Genomic DNA, 16,171 nt, shown 5'->3' with positions numbered 1-16,171 from the left:
ATAATATAGGTCAGATCTTGTATTACTAATGCCAGCAGTGCAATGCATTAAAACATCACAAAAATTCCTTACAGTGATGTATTCAACTTTATATTTCAAGAAATGATTCATTAAAATAAAATGCTTTGGAAATTGTATTGATTACAATTGATCTTAAGAATGTGGAGTAAGATTTTATATAAAACTTTAGAGACACACCGTAAAACTCATTGTTTGACAACGTTACATGGAGAGAAAAAACGTGGATTGGAGAGAGATTATGCTCAATTTACTCCCAATACAACCATTTAAAGCTGTTGAGTCGTTTATCAGAACTATCTCAAGTTAACTGGTAACTAGTTTTAATAACCTGCATATGTTATTTAAATTATATGTACAATACTAGTTGTTTATCAGAATTGTTAAAATTATCTTGATTATTTTTGCACCATTGTATTTTTTCCGCATACCTCACAAAGTCTCAAATTATCGATGTCTAGACACATTCGACGTTTTAAAGTTGCTGTCCAAACATTGAAATCACTACAGAGAAAACGTAGGCAGATTTGTATTTTCATAAACCGTTTATCACATTATACAGGGTTCGCCATTACTCCGGCCTTGGTTTCTGGTGTCTTTGTATAAATATCAATATGAAATGTTTAGTACAGTACTCATTTATATTGGAAAGCTGCATGATTTAATAATAATTTTGTTTATACAGGGTGTTCCGTTTTCGCTGGGCAGCATAAAGTCATAATTTTTTAAATATGTAGCAACCCATAATTTTTTTATACCATTTGATGAAACCTTAATTTAGAAGGAAAATGCATTAAACATTTTTTAAATTGGTTGCGGCGTTGCCATATTAGAGAAATTTCTTTAAAAATGCAGCGTCAGAAAAAAATTATCACAAAACTGGTGTTTTTTGAAATTTTGAAATTTGTTTTTATAAAGTAGTAAATCAAAGTCAGAGGTACTTAAAAACTTTAAAACATTTTTTTAATGCACCATACTTTTTTTGTATAAGAGCGCTAATTTGCAAATTTTACAAATTGCTGAAACTCGTTTTTTTTTAATGGTACCCATGATTTTTTTCAAGTCCTTCTAATGTAGTTTTTAATTCTCTATTAATTTACAATAACATCTTTTCATCTAACATTTACAGTTATAGAGATATTTACAAAATTTCAATCAAATTGCAACAGGCATTATTATAATTAACATTTACAGTTTTAGAGTTATTAATAAAGTAAACTTTAGTTAAACTAAAGAATAATAAAAAACATCAAAATTAAAAAAAATATATATTAATTTAACAAGTGCTCGAAATTTTGCCCGTTTTGTTGTAGGTACGTCTGAAGTCTTCGTCGTAAAGATTCGCGCACATTTTTTAATATCTCTGGTTTCACGTTAGAAAATGCGGTTCTTATTCTGTTTTTATTTGCCTCTTGTGTAGTAGCATCTTCTTGACATACGTAATCTTTTACGAATCCCCATAAAAAGAAATCCATGACAGTAAGATCCGGAGATCTCGCCGGCCATGGCACAGGACCTCCGCGGCCGATCCATCGGCCACAAAATTGTTCATTTAAATAATTACGCACATTTCTAGCATAATGACAGGGAGCACCATCCTGCTGATACCACATGATGCGTCTTATGCTTTCTAGAACATTTCGTAGTAACTGTGGCAAAGAATTATTCAAAAATTCCAAATATCTGTCGCTATCTAAATGACCATCAAAGAAGTAAGGACCTATGATAAAATGACCCACAATTCCTCCCCATACTTTGACTATCCATCTATGCTGATGATCCACGACTCGTAAAATATGAGGATTTACATTGTCATAATAGTGAAAATTTCGACGATTCATTCGGCCATTACTATGAAAGGTAGCTTCATCGGTAAATAAAGTGGTCGATGTAAAGCCTGGCTTCTAATTGAGTTTATTTAACATCCATTCACAGAAAGCTCTTCTTGAGTTAAAATCCCTTATAGTCAACTTTTGATGCATTTCAATGTGATATGGATGATATTTATAGTTTTTTAGCACTCTTCTTACTGAAGTAGCACTAATTGTACCAAGTGCTTCACTAATTTGATTGGTGCTTGCATTTGGATTTTCAACTACAGCCTGCAATACCATAAATTCTGTCTCTTCTGTTCTGACAGTTTTTCTTTGAACAGGTGGTTTGTAGTGTACCGATCCTGTTTGTTCGAATCGAACCAACAATTTTTGTAATGCACGAGTACTCGGAGGTCGGCGATCAGGATATCTTTGTTTATAAATACGAGAAGCCAAAAGGCAATTTTTTTCACATTCACCCAAAATAAACACCATGTCCACTAATTCGTTTTGTATAAAATTCATTTTAATTGAAAGTTAATGATGAAGAAGATAGTGACAGGTAATATGACAACTAAATGAAATAAGTAATTTATGCTTTTGTTAAATAGAAGCAAATTTTACTAGAATAAACCTGTTAGATTATAATAATGCCTGTTGCAATTTGATTGAAATTTTGTAAATATCTCCATAACTGTAAATGTTAGATGAAAAGATGTTATTGCAAATTAATAGAGAATTAAAAACTACATTAGAAGGACTTGAAAAAAATCATGGGTACCATTAAAAAAAAACGAGTTTCAGCAATTTGTAAAATTTGCAAATTAGCGCTCTTATACAAAAGAAGTATGGTGCATTAAAAAAATGTTTTAAAGTTTTTAAGTACCTCTGACTTTGATTTACTACTTTATAAAAACAAATTTCAAAATTTCAAAAAACACCAGTTTTGTGATAATTTTTTTCTGACGCTGTATTTTTAAAGAAATTTCTCTAATATGGCAACGCCGCAACCAATTTAAAAAATGTTTAATGCATTTTCCTTCTAAATTAAGGTTCCATCAAATGGTATAAAAAAATTATGGGTTGCTACATATTTAAAAAATTATGACTTTATGCTGCCCAGCGAAAACGGAACACTCTGTATAAACAAAACTATTATTAAATGATGCAGGTTTCCAATATAAATGAGTACTGTACTAAACATTTCATATTGACATTTATACAAAGACACCAGGAACCAAGGCCAGAGTAATGGCGAACCCTGTATAATTTCCCTTACCAGAGCAGTGCAGATTTCAACAGGGTTTCAAATGTAATACATTCTTACGCCAACCTATAAATTCAATAAAACGAAACTATTAAACATACTATATACTATCTCGGTTTATTATATCACATAACTTAAGGCATAACATGTAATATTATTAACTCAATTGTAACTGGAATTCTTGTACATAGGCAGATGAAATCTAAACTGTGAAATAACTGCTTTATCTCTATATTCTATGAAAATTTGAATTCTTCGTCTAATCCTTATAGAAGAGACATAATTTTAATAGAAAAATAGTATTATTTTAAGTAGAAATAACATAGCTTTAAACCTACTATCATCCTCATTTCTCGGGAAATTTTACTGAATCGCATGGCCACACAATGATTTCACAGCCTTAAACTCTAAAATTGACCATTGCATTCTTAACTAAACAGATTGTACCAATCTGTACAGAATAAAATTACTTGGACCACCTTTTAAGAGCCAAAACTAATTCAATCCTAGTCAACGTTACACGGTCCCATTATAGGACTTCAACTCCTCTAAATTCATATTATTTCTATCAACCGTTTTACCATTTTCCTCTTCACTACTAAGTTTCCTTTCAGGAATTGGTTCACCTTTAAGAATAAATTGGATCTCGTCCAAAGTTTTTCCTTTAGTTTCCGGAATATAAAGCCAAGCAAATAGTGCGGTGAGTAACGTAGACGACGCAAAAATATAGAAGGGTAAGTCCAAGTAAAATGTATTTATAAGCCTTTGATACAACTCTACTGAAAGGAGGCCGAAGAAGAGATAGCTGAAGTCTGCTAAAGTCATCCCCATGGCTTTAACTTTAGCAGGAAATAGTTCTGCAGTCATCACTATTGGAATTATGCCCAAACCGAATTTGAAAACTGCAGCATAGACCATTACTGCAGCTATGGGAACCCACGAAATTGTAGCTACGTCATAGCCATTATTTTTAAATGTAAAATACACAGCTAGAATCAATAAAGACAGACCGGTCAATAGGCTTGAACTGATTAAAAGCCCCTTCCGACCGAACTTGTCCACAATAAAGTCAGCAATAGTAGCTGCTATTAACATGAAAGCCGAGAATATTATACCAGCTATCTCAAATGAAACGTACTCGGACTCAGCTTCTTTTAGTATGGAGTGCAAATTCATTAATATTACGCTGATGCTGCTGAAGTGTTGAGCAGCATTGAGGACTACCATGATAATCAAGGCTTTTCTATTGCTCTTGGATATCACCAAATCCTGTGGTCTTCCCCTCTCACTTTTTTGCCTTTCTACTGCAGTAGTAATCTCAACTAATTCCTTATCAATATCTTCTCCTGTTCTCAGTCTTAGTAAATGAGCTCTAGCCTTCTCATGTTGGTTTTTCAAGAGAAGGTAGTATGGTGAGTCGGGCATGAAGGGAAAACTAATCAGCTGGATGATCACAAAAGAGGCTCCAATAATGGAACATACGTAAAAAGGAGCAAAAGGCCCTACAGCATAAACAACCAAAATCCCAACTAACATCATGACGTAGATGACACCGGCTAGGAAGCCTCTTATCTTTTTGTCTGCAATTTCTGCAATGTACATTGGGGCTGCTACGAAAGCTACATCTCCAGATAGGCCCACCATGAACCTAAAATTTCATAGTCAATAATGTGGCAATTATTCGATCCACCCAAGAGATACCTGGCAACATATAAATAGATCACATTATTAGCTACAGCAATAAGTATCCAGGCTACTAAAGACATAGCAGCAGCAAGCAATATGGAAGCTTTCCTTCCCAATCTATCAACAGAATAAATGGTTACTGGAAGACCTGCTAGTCCACCAATGAGATAGATGGATTCTAACCAGGTGACGTCGGTGAGTGAAATGGGGATGGGGCTGTCTGGTTTTTCCAGTATGGGGATGAAGGGTGCTGACCAGCCATAGTGCATTCCATCGGAGATTGCTCCAATCGTACCTGTGGCAAAATCGCAGATATCAGCAACAATTTGGTGGGGTAAAATTATTATTTTCGGTAAATATGACATATCAGTTGAATTTACAATTATTAGATGATGTAATAAAAGTAATGTACATATTTATGCTTCAAACATGATCTTTGATTAGATATTTCTCCCAAAGAACAATTAGTTTTATTTGACTTTTATTCCCTACAATATACTCCTTCTGGATTAAAGTTTATTGCGCTCATGCAACGTATTCAGATTGTATTTAGATTACTAGGCAATAAAGAAATTATACCATTACATTAACGTTTTAAGGATTCAGCTTTTATAGATGGGCTCAGGAAAAATATACCTTAATTGTTCTTGGATGAATAAATGTTGACTCCACTTGTGATTAAATAGACAATGGAGTAGAGAAGCATCAATTTTAACATATATCTAACTTAAAATTCAATAGTGTTTGAAAAATTTGAAATAGCAATGCTAATTATAGTATTTTATATACCACAAGGTCGTAAAGTACAGCATTATGACCCGAACGTCAAGTTTAAAGGCACAAGGCATACGGCGTCGATGGGTTTAAGGCGCGAGGGTCATAAGCTTTTTACGACGCTACTATATATGTATGCGATATTTCAACTATTTCGAAATTCGATAAAATAACCCTAAACTTACCAAAATGAACAACGAATTATATCAAAAACACGTTGTGTAGAAAACGCAACGCAAGAAAACCTAATTCACAATCATTCAACACCCTCAATGGTGGTGGCTTTTAAAGCAAATAGTGGGAAATACTTATTTAATAGAGTCTATTGGCTTATTTCATACATTACGTTAATTAACGCAGTGATGAAACGATGAGATGATTGTTGTTTGGACAACTCAATTATTGTTTTGTAGTGGTAATTAGACCTAAAAAAATAGACATAGAAGTTCTGAATGGAGGAGAGTTCGTTAGGGTAATTAATCATAATATCGTGCTATACGCCTTGTGAAAATAAATAACGTAACTGATCATTGTTTAGGCATTTCACGTTCCATAGACATGTACAGATTCCGGTTTTGGAACGTGATACTTTTCAAAGCGCCACTTTTCAACATAAAAATAGTTGGGGCAAAGAAATCACTTTTAGTAAGCATGAAAAAAATGCCCGTGAATCAACGAGTCTTTCCTATGACGGAAGTTCATTTCCCGACATCTATGGAGATATTGCGTGGCCAGTTCACTCTCTTGACTCAACCATGTCTAAATTATTTTTTATAGACATAGTTAAAGTTTAAAATGTATTTGAAAAAGTCTTGTACCTCAATAAGTTTAACGACAACGTAAGTCAAGATATAAGACTTTCTGGTGATGAGTTTCGCCACACTTACCACTATGAGCACTTACGACACAGTATCAAAAAACGTATAGAGTATGAAGCAAAATGGTAGGAATCTAGAATTTGAAATTAATGATAAAACTGCAAATTCGATATACGACCGAGTGCAAAAGGACAGTTTAGAATAGCTACAATGGCACCACTTAAATTAAGGTAAAACGGATTAATACGGAGACAAATGAAAAATTATTCACTAAAAACTGAAACATGATAATAATGTATATTTTCTGGACGGAATGGCGAATATTCATCTCTGCTTTAAACGTTTACTTAAATATTTCTGTAATTTTAAGTTAAAAAATAGGATTTAGTAATTGCAAAACTCAACTACACTACAGAGTGCTCTAATAACCACTGACTCCAAAAAATAATTAAAAAAAAGAAATTTCGAATCAAGATGAGTTCCTCTGCTCCGACATGAAAAGAATACTATTCTTCTAGAAACCAAACATTCGAAATTTCACTCACTAGTTAACATCATCAGAAACATTTTAGAGTTGAGACATAATTCGTTTAGTTTTTATGTTCATATTTCCAAGTATTTATAAACCTATTTACAATGTGTTTGGTCTAGAATAAAAACTATTTTAAGCGATTTTTTAAAATATCAGATAAAATTACCATATTTAGACACTTCTGATTTTAACTTTTTGATGCGAATCACAGAGGTACCTAAGTACTTATGTTAAGGATTTAGTTTACATGTTCAATGGAAAAGTTTCTTTTTAATTCACTTTATTAGGCCAACTATAGATTTAAAAATATACAAGGTGTACGGATACCCTGTGAACAACGCTTTACCAGATATAGTACAATTCATAATACATCGATTTAACAAAACTTGCCTTAGTACAAAAGTTGATAATAACAGAGCTAGAGGGAGTCAAAGTTAAAAAAAGAAATCGGATTTTCTTTAATATCTTTCAACTTATTCGAACTAAATTCACGAAATTTTTTTCAAGGTTTTTTTGGGATGAGAAATACAAATTTATAAACGATTTTATTATATCTTCTAGAAGACACCACAAGGGACCATTAAAACACATTTAAACTGTCAAAACTTCGTGAATTGTAATTTTGGGGACTACTTAGTTGTCTTATAAACGTCTGTTGCTAATTCTCAGGTCTCCTTCGCTTCTATTTAAAATAGCTTCTTCATTAACCACTGTTCTAGTTGTCCGGATTCGACCTTTGTCAATTCTTTTCGGTTGAAAACTTACATTTTTAAGAAGTTATTTTTCAATATTTGCAAACTCGAACACTTTTCCGGCCGTTTTTATTGCAAAATCCATAAATCAATAGCATGTCAACTTGCTCACTATAGGTGTAAATATTCGTTGTGAAAAAGTAATAGTTATTGACTTACTAAGACTTCAGCACTTCAATAACGTCAAAAAAGAACTAATATGTGTGGTGTTATTTTCATTTGTTTATTTAAAGGTATCCGTAGAAATAACAAAAAATCTAAGTTAAAATATAAATAAAATGGCGCGCATTTTGAGCATTTGTTATGAAATTTTTGTAATAAAATGCTTTGAATTAAACATTGCATTTATCAATAAAATTGTAAAAAGTATGGTAGCTTGTGTGGTGCCCTCTAAAACATATAAAAAAATCGTTTAAAAATTTGAATTTCTCATCCCAAAAAACCCTCGGATGCAAAATTCGTGAAATTAGCTCAAAAAAGTTGAAAGGTATTAAAAAAAATCGAATTCATTCTTTCAATTTTGACACCCTGTAGCTCTATTATTATGAACTTTTATATTAAGACAAATTTAGTTAAATCGACTTATTGTGAGTTGTACTATAACTGATAAAGCGTTATACATGAGATATCCGGACATCCTGTATATTCCCTTAGCTAACCCATACAAAATAACTAACTTTGAAAAGTCCGATATTTTTTTATTTTACCCAGAACTTATGAAACTTCTTATACATCGACAGCAAATAGGCTTCAGATACTTTTAATACTTAAAATGTATTTTTCCTTTTAGTAGATATATTTCGTCGTGTAACAATCTGTACATGCGCGTAGTCTTTTGAGTGAAAAATAATTTTAAGGAATTATCTTCTAATGTGAAGTTTTTTCTAATTACTACAACTTCTTTATCTAATATTAATTCAATTTGGTGAAAGCCTAATTAAGCATTACACCATTTTGCACAGCCTTCACTGGGCGTCGTAGCGAAGCCCCCAGCCTGATAAACTAATGGTATTATGCACTCAGTTATCGCTTTCTCGCTCATACATGCACACATCGGAATATTCTAAGGACATATTTTTTAAATCTTAAAACCGATAATAAATTATTTCAATTCTAGTCTATACTGTACATTATTAGTACTAGTCCTCACTATTTATATATATTTCAATTGATTGAAAAAATTTTAAAGAAAATATGCAATTTTTTGAGGTTCTAAATTATCAGGTTAATTAAATTTCCACCTTTCGATAATAGCTGACGTTAAACAGGTGCTTTGGAAATACTGTATTTTACCATGGAACGACAACATTTAACTCTGAATGAGATGATGAATCGAGCGATACATGTTTTTCAAGCTTGTTTGAAACAATTTAAAGTAGCTGAGTGCAAGGGTCCTTCCTAAAGTATTATCAGTCAATTTTGGCAGCGCTTTAGGGAAACGGGAACTAGGGCCTAACAACACCCAAGACGTGGACTCATTACAACTGCAACTCAAGATTGATTTTAAGTTTTAACGGCTAGAAGATAACCTACACCTGAAAACTTGAACTGGTTCCAAATTTACAATGGGCTCACCGCGTGTCTATCGGTCGAAATACTATTAAAAATCGTCTACATGAATCCAACCTTCATAATTGAAGACCATCGAAATGTCCACCTCTTTCCAGAGGCTATTACACTGTAAAATTAGAGTGGTGTCAAGAACATCGAAATTGGAATGGAATTGATTTAGCTACAGTTTTCTACACTGACGAACCCAAATATGGATTTCATCCAGATTTTCATCAAATAAGAATGTGGAGATAGTCTGGAAATGTTGACCGTTTTTCAAGAAGTCTATTCACATAGAAGTGGTACGATAATGGTATGGGCCGGAATTAAAATTGGCGACCAAACCGATACCATTTTTGATTCTACAGTTCGACCATTTGTTGGCGCTGTTGGTCAAAACTTTCGCCTAGTGCGTGATAATGCTCATCCAAATGCCCCCGCAACATAACAAACCGGTTGACCAACGGAAGGATCGTTGGATTGCCATGGCCAGGCCAATCGCCAGATCTGAATCCAACTGAACACGCTTGAGATATGCGTCAAAGAAGAGTTTCACCATATGTTATCAACATTTACAGTGCCTTTCGATTACGACAGCTACTGTCAGAAGATTGGGAAAGAATACCACAGGTGGAAACCAACCATGTCATTTTGAGTATGGAGGATAGAATTGGGGCTGTATTTGATAACCGTAGAGGCCATATGTTATTAGACTTTATCATTTTTGATTGCTGCAAATGTTTTGTTGAGGTAAAAGTACGGAGTTTTTATTCATATTTGTAACTTTTGCATAAATCGATAAAATTTACAGAAATCTACCAAAAAAGCTTAGTTTTGTTGTATATTAAACATTTTCTAATATTATCAATGCATAACTTTATATTACGATTACTTTCACAACTTCAAATTATTTATTAAAATGTCCTTATATTTTTCCAATGCATGTAAATAATTTAAAATATATAAATGTAAATATTTAAATTTTATGAAAACCGACTAAAGGACGGAATGATATTCTTTACATCATATTTGGAAATTGTCGAAATGAGAATAACTTTTTCACGTACCCTGGTAGATAAACGACAGTTCCCATTTAATTGAACACATTAATCCACTAATCCAATCAAGATCCATTAGCAATCTTAAACCTCACATGCCGCATACATTTCAAAAGTGCATTCACGAAAACTGGCCCTTTGCCGCAATGCGCTTCGACAACCAGAAAATTGATTTACATTAATATCAAAAGGGAAAGGGTATTTTAAAGCGAAAACGAAATATTCTTACTTACTGGAGAGCACGGCTAAAAGTTGACCTCTGTCCACTATCATAAATGAAACATAAATTAAAACAAATTAATGAAAATATGCACTTTCCAGCTACATCTAGACCGTTATTGAACTAATCCTTCGGAACTTGGCGTGAAACTGCTGTTGTTGTATTTTTAAACCGCATGTACGAAACGTCATAGAAAGTTCGATGACGCTTTGAAACTACATCAAAAGTGTTCTGCCAAGGATTCGAAGCATCGGGAACAAGGAATCTAAGGTTTCCAAGTGGTGGGAAGTAGCTGATTCTATTGCGGAGCTACAGGGTGGTCACGAGTTAATCAGCATATGAAAAATTTCACTTCATCAACGCAATAGCAGGCAAAAAAGTAGGTGCAACTGAAAATCTAACAAATGAAACTTAAGTAAAAAGACATTGCCACATTTGTCATGCTGGATTACATTATTTAAGATCAGTGAAAGTGCTCAAAAATTTTGGTCAAAGCGGTCATCCACTGTTGGATCGAAAGATGAAACTTAAAAATTTTTAGAACGTTTTCAAAAGTTTTGAAATTTTTTAGTTTAACGGAGTTATGTGGATCCCGTCTTACTTCTAGCTACCTCAATTGAGTTCCTGGAGGCTTCAAGGGGTTGGGTAACCTGCATGTTTTTTATGAGAGTTGAAAAGTCAACTGTTCTCTGTTTTCAAAAGTGAAGAACTAATTTGGGAACAAACAACATAGTGAGTGTCGATAAATGAATTCTACAAAAGACAGAAATAAGAACACTTAATATTCGTTTGAAAATTTCCAAATATCTTTATACCGCCGTTTTGTATAGAACTTTGCCTCCTGGAATGTCGAGTTAGAATATGGACAAAGGTGTACTACATTTTTTAATTTTAAAAAATGGCAGTAACGAGAGTAAATATTTAAAATATCTTTTAAGCTGTAAAAAAGTAGAGTAACAAATAACAAATAATGAGCAACTTATATAAAACAACAAAAATTGTAATGTAATAGTATTAGTGTAATGTAGTATGTTTTATTCCTTATTAATATACTTCATTTACAGGTTTTTTTCTTATGGCTTAAAACATCCTGTATAAAATATTTTTGTTGTTCCATAAAAATTTACACAATAATATATAAACAATGATATGAGATTTACTGCTAGGCTATATAAACTGAAATTCTGTTGTTAAGGTATTTCGTCACATTTAGCATCAATCGGTTATGATAAATCGTTTGGCAAGCTAAAGTTTGCTGACAGAACCGCAATTTCTATGCCGGGTTCTATACATAAATGTCAAAATGCCTGTATAAATACTACTTGCTAATTTGCATTGATTTGCAGCATATTTGTTTCAGATGCTGTTTCTTAATGACCCAAACTTCACTCATTACAAAAATTTTATAATTTGGATGAATTTGTCTCATAAAGAAGTTATCATATTTTGATGTATTGACACCAACGACGCATTAGCTGACGTAAACACTTCATTATTGTAGTAGATACTCCACATACCAAGTGTTTGTTTCAATCAATGTGTTGTTAGTGCAGTAGCTGTTTTACATGCGAAGAAAACGCTTGAAGCAGTAGCAAACGCTACTTTCTCAGCATATGATCAATTTTCATTTATTTAAAAAAATATCCAATTCAGGTTGTATTTAAGACACTACCTTTAAATTTTTATACTTTAGATAAATATTAACTCTCACCCTGTATGAGTAATAAACGAAACTGTTATTAGTTGAGTCCATGTTGGTAAAAGTAATTAACATATCAGTCTAGTAAGTAATTAACAACCCGATAGCAGTACTTACACATCAGCAGAAATGTATACGTAAACTCGAACTCCACGAGGAACTCTGGATCTTTTGTCACTAATAAGTTAATAGCAGACTTCCCTTAACCACAATATCAAATAAAATTCTTCCATATCTCCCTGGAAAACGAGAACTCCTACTTTCCATTAGTCAAGTGAATTACTGTTCTTTTTAAATAGGCCATCAATAAATCTCATCTTGAGGTGTTAATGCCATATTTCACATCTTTCACCAAGGATTGAATCAAGGTTGAAATTTGTTATTAGACATAGGCATGAGAAAAATCTCTTAAATCCCTAAAAGCTGTATAAGATTTTTTCAATATTTTTGAATTGTGTTCAGATTGATATACGTATGTGTGCAAATAGGTACATTGAAGAAACAGGTTTCTTTAACACGCTCTTTAATTGAAATACATTTTTAACAATTTCGATTAATTTAACATCTTCATAGACTTTTATGTTTAGATGTTATATCTTATTACATGAAATAGCAACTAACAATTTTATTTAGTATACTAACTAGAAACTAGAACCTACATATATCGCACATATAGATAAACGGATTATTCACTGGCAGCTGGTTAATTTATTCGTTAACATTGAACTGTACCCGATATATCAATGAGCTTTTGCTGCACAACAATGGAAATTCTTTATTGATTTTGATCACTGTATCGATGATGGGACGATTAAAGTTTTTCTTGGTACACTTATCACATATGTTTGTGAATGATCAAAGTTCTCAAGAATAAATGACTAGGAAAAATTACCAAAAGTGGTTATTTCTTCAAAAGACTAATAAATTATTATGTTTCTTTGGGGGTAGGGGGGCGATGATTAAAAACTTCACCTAGGACGTCAGATCTGTTAAGACCGGCCCTGCATATATTCATGAATCATGTTACGATAAATTAAAACGAACTAGTAAAGCTAATATTAACTCGCAGATCTGAATATTACTTACTAATCCAGGCTGGCAGCAGCTGTGGACCAATCTGCTTCAAGAACTTAAAAAACCATATTCTCATTGCTCTCTTATTTGTTTAGTAATTATATTAAATAACTAAAAAGTTCTCCCGATAAAGTGTTACGTAAACACACTATATCCCTTATCAAACCACAAACTGCATCTGCAGCAATGGTCAAATATTCCAAGTTTATATAAACAACGAATTCGCTCCTGCATCTATCAAGAAAAACCAGACTTGCGGATTTCCAATAGAAATAATGTATTTTTCAAAAAAATAATAAATGATCGAGGATAGGTTAATTAATGCTCTTAATAACGTTGCATTGTTTCAATAGTCCGGGGTTAATATATCAGTACTACTGTCTTATATAGTTTTGTTACGTGATTTTGAATTAACAATACTCGTTCTGATTGTTCAGTGTGGTTTGTCTCTAGATTAACATATGAATGTTAACAGAGCCTAAAATTAGTTTTATTATACGAACATAATGGTTTTCCTTTGCTTAAGACTCTTTCATAATCGATTTTAAGATTTTTTCTGTTTTTCTCAGAAATTCATATGATAAAAGCAATGATCAACAACAGTAGTTTAATTCATTGGTAAGAGGAATTACTTTATAGTAAATATTATCAATAAATTGATTTACATTCGTGTCGCAGGTGATTAAAGTTTTATCTAGCAAATATGTATACGAGGAACTCAATGCATAAAGGGGAAATTTTAATTGCTGAGATCTGTAACTTGGTATACGTAAGTGTTCTTTCAAGAATTATTGAGATTGTTGAAGACTTTGAATAAAAGAAGCAAATAGAATTGTTTTAATGTCATGCGAGTTTAATTTGTCTTCATGTAAGATGAAAAATTCCTTTCCACAATACTCTCCTGTAAATGGTTACATTTGACAGAAAACTTAATACCTACTTTATGGGTATTACTACGGCCAGTAGTCCATCATAGATGTTTAACACATGCAACATCCCAGATAAGACATAAGGTATATTCATATTCCTTTCCAAATCTCAGACGGTTCTCGTAGTTTGGCGAAATATTTCTGGGGATGATAATATTCATGTAGTAAAATAATATTACATATATGTGTATTTATATCTAATATGTACTGGTATAATGGTCACCAATTTTATCTTAATATTCTTACTATTCACATGGATAATGCGGTTTAGGCCTTGGCTCTTTAACATTGAATTTCCTTGAAATACTTAATTTTGATATGGTGTCTATAATATATTTAACTACAACGATACACACAAAATATCGAACTCGTGATGCTGAAATTATTGTAATATGACATAATTGTTGACTGCATATTTGTAATAATTACTTAACTGCCCATTTGATTAGCAACTCTATATAATTTTTATATATCATTATGATATATTTATATATAGTTTGACTAGAATAATCTTATTATTATAAGAATATTTAAAGTGAAAGAAATGGACATTCACCATGATATCAAGAAAAATAAACTTTAGTATTTCTAGTTGAAATATAATTTTTATGTTATGAATTAAATGTAGATTAGATACTCCATATTAAATAAACGTACTCCATTGCAGTCCATGCATAGAAATGAATAATATCAATTAAAACATATTTTCTGATAATATAACAAAGAAGTAATGAGCATAAAATTTGAAAGCGGTGTTGTCAAGTTCCGTTGGGTTTACCAAATATGAGGAAAAAATGATCTTATTTAACCACCATTCTAACTCATACGTTTTAGAAGATATCAATAAAGAAAGTAATAGAACAAAAATTCTTCGTTTTACGTTTTGCATTTCGAGGATAAATGTAGAACTGTAAAAGAAATTAATTCATATTGTAACTAAGATAATGATTAAATGCGAATATCGACATAACAAAGAACTAGATTTTATTTTTACAATTGAAATCCTGATTTAACTGAAAAGTTGTAGGAACTTTGATCCCATCCAAATACTTTTTAAAGGAGGTTCTTATAAACAAGTAGATATTAATATACAGTGGCTCAAAAAGGTCTCCGTACGGTTAGTTATCACACAAACTTAAGGAGTTTTAGAGGCAATATAAATAGTTTATTATCAAAATATATACCAATGTATAACAAGGAACATTTTTTAGTCCATTAATAATGACAATTAAGAAATTTGTCAAAAAAATTCCAATTTTAGACGAACTTTTCTTAATATTGGACATATTCTTGCACAAAAAAGTCTCCGTACGATTTCATATGACTAAACTAATATTAACTAAATTTAATTAAATTATTGGAACAATAAATGTTTAATATTTTGTCGGGTTTCCTTCTAGACTTTAATACTGCATGTAATCATCGATTCATAGAATTATCGAAATTTTATATTACATTAGGCGGTATTTTCGACTATTCTTTTAATAATGCTTCTTTTGTCATTTTTATTAGTAATTGTATGTGATCTTATTTTTACTGTATAAGTGTTCCCCACAGATGCTCAATCGGATTTAGATCCGGCTATTGTAGTGGGCGATTTAGAATACTCTTAACGTTATGTAAGTCATTCTTTTGCTAAACGCGAGGTATGTTTTGGATCATTGTCTTGCATAAAAATAAAAGATCTACTAACGCCCAACGTTACCGCACTAGCTTCAAGATTTGTTTTTAAAATGTTCATATATGTTTTGCTGTCCATTATTTCGTCAACAAAACACAGATTGCCTATTCCTGCTATCGATGTGCAACCCCAAACCATAAAGCTTCCACCTCTATGTTTGACAGTTGCAGATTAATTTTTAATTTTAAACTCAGTATTGGGTTTTCTCCACACTTTTTCTCTGTCATCCGACCCATGAATTTTAAATTTACTCTGGTCGCTAAAAATTATGTTGTTCCAGAAGTCCTGGTCCTTATTT

At 32.1% G+C, this 16,171-nt stretch overlaps 1 protein-coding gene across 4 annotated transcripts; it reads right to left on the bottom strand.

The window, feature by feature from the left end:
- Positions 1-3,190: 3,190 nt before the first annotated feature.
- Positions 3,191-13,444, bottom strand: LOC136341378 (facilitated trehalose transporter Tret1-like). Of its 4 annotated transcripts, none has more exons than XM_066286430.1 (3): positions 13,276-13,444; positions 4,801-5,080; positions 3,191-4,747 (listed from the first exon to the last, which is right to left on the bottom strand). In XM_066286430.1, the coding sequence occupies exons 1-3, from the start codon at positions 13,337-13,339 to the stop codon at positions 3,616-3,618; spliced, it is 1,476 nt and encodes a 491-aa protein (XP_066142527.1). In that variant the 5' UTR covers positions 13,340-13,444; the 3' UTR covers positions 3,191-3,615. The 4 variants fall into 4 exon arrangements, with proteins under 4 accessions (XP_066142527.1, XP_066142605.1, XP_066142434.1 ...); XM_066286508.1 differs by lacking the exon at positions 13,276-13,444 and adding an exon at positions 10,504-10,744; XM_066286337.1 differs by lacking the exon at positions 13,276-13,444 and adding an exon at positions 10,280-10,422.
- Positions 13,445-16,171: the final 2,727 nt, after the last annotated feature.

Source organism: Euwallacea fornicatus, chromosome 1 (genome assembly GCF_040115645.1).
Source record: "Euwallacea fornicatus isolate EFF26 chromosome 1, ASM4011564v1, whole genome shotgun sequence".
Lineage (NCBI taxonomy): Eukaryota > Metazoa > Arthropoda > Insecta > Coleoptera > Curculionidae > Euwallacea > Euwallacea fornicatus.
The sequence above is the reverse complement of the archived record's forward strand: the minus strand, read 5'-3'. Positions and strand labels throughout refer to the sequence as shown.

Bases quoted from the DNA above. Each gene is read 5' to 3' on its own strand.
- LOC136341378 (XM_066286337.1), bottom strand. From the start codon at position 10,346: ATGGATCTTGATTGGATTAGTGGATTAATGTGTTCAATTAAATGGGAA. The intron at 5,081-10,279 runs GTACGTGAAAAA...ATTTTGCCACAG, and splicing joins ACTGTCGTTTATCTACCAGG to GTACGATTGGAGCAATCTCC. The intron at 4,748-4,800 runs GTATCTCTTGGG...ATGAAATTTTAG, and splicing joins ATCTATTTATATGTTGCCAG to GTTCATGGTGGGCCTATCTG.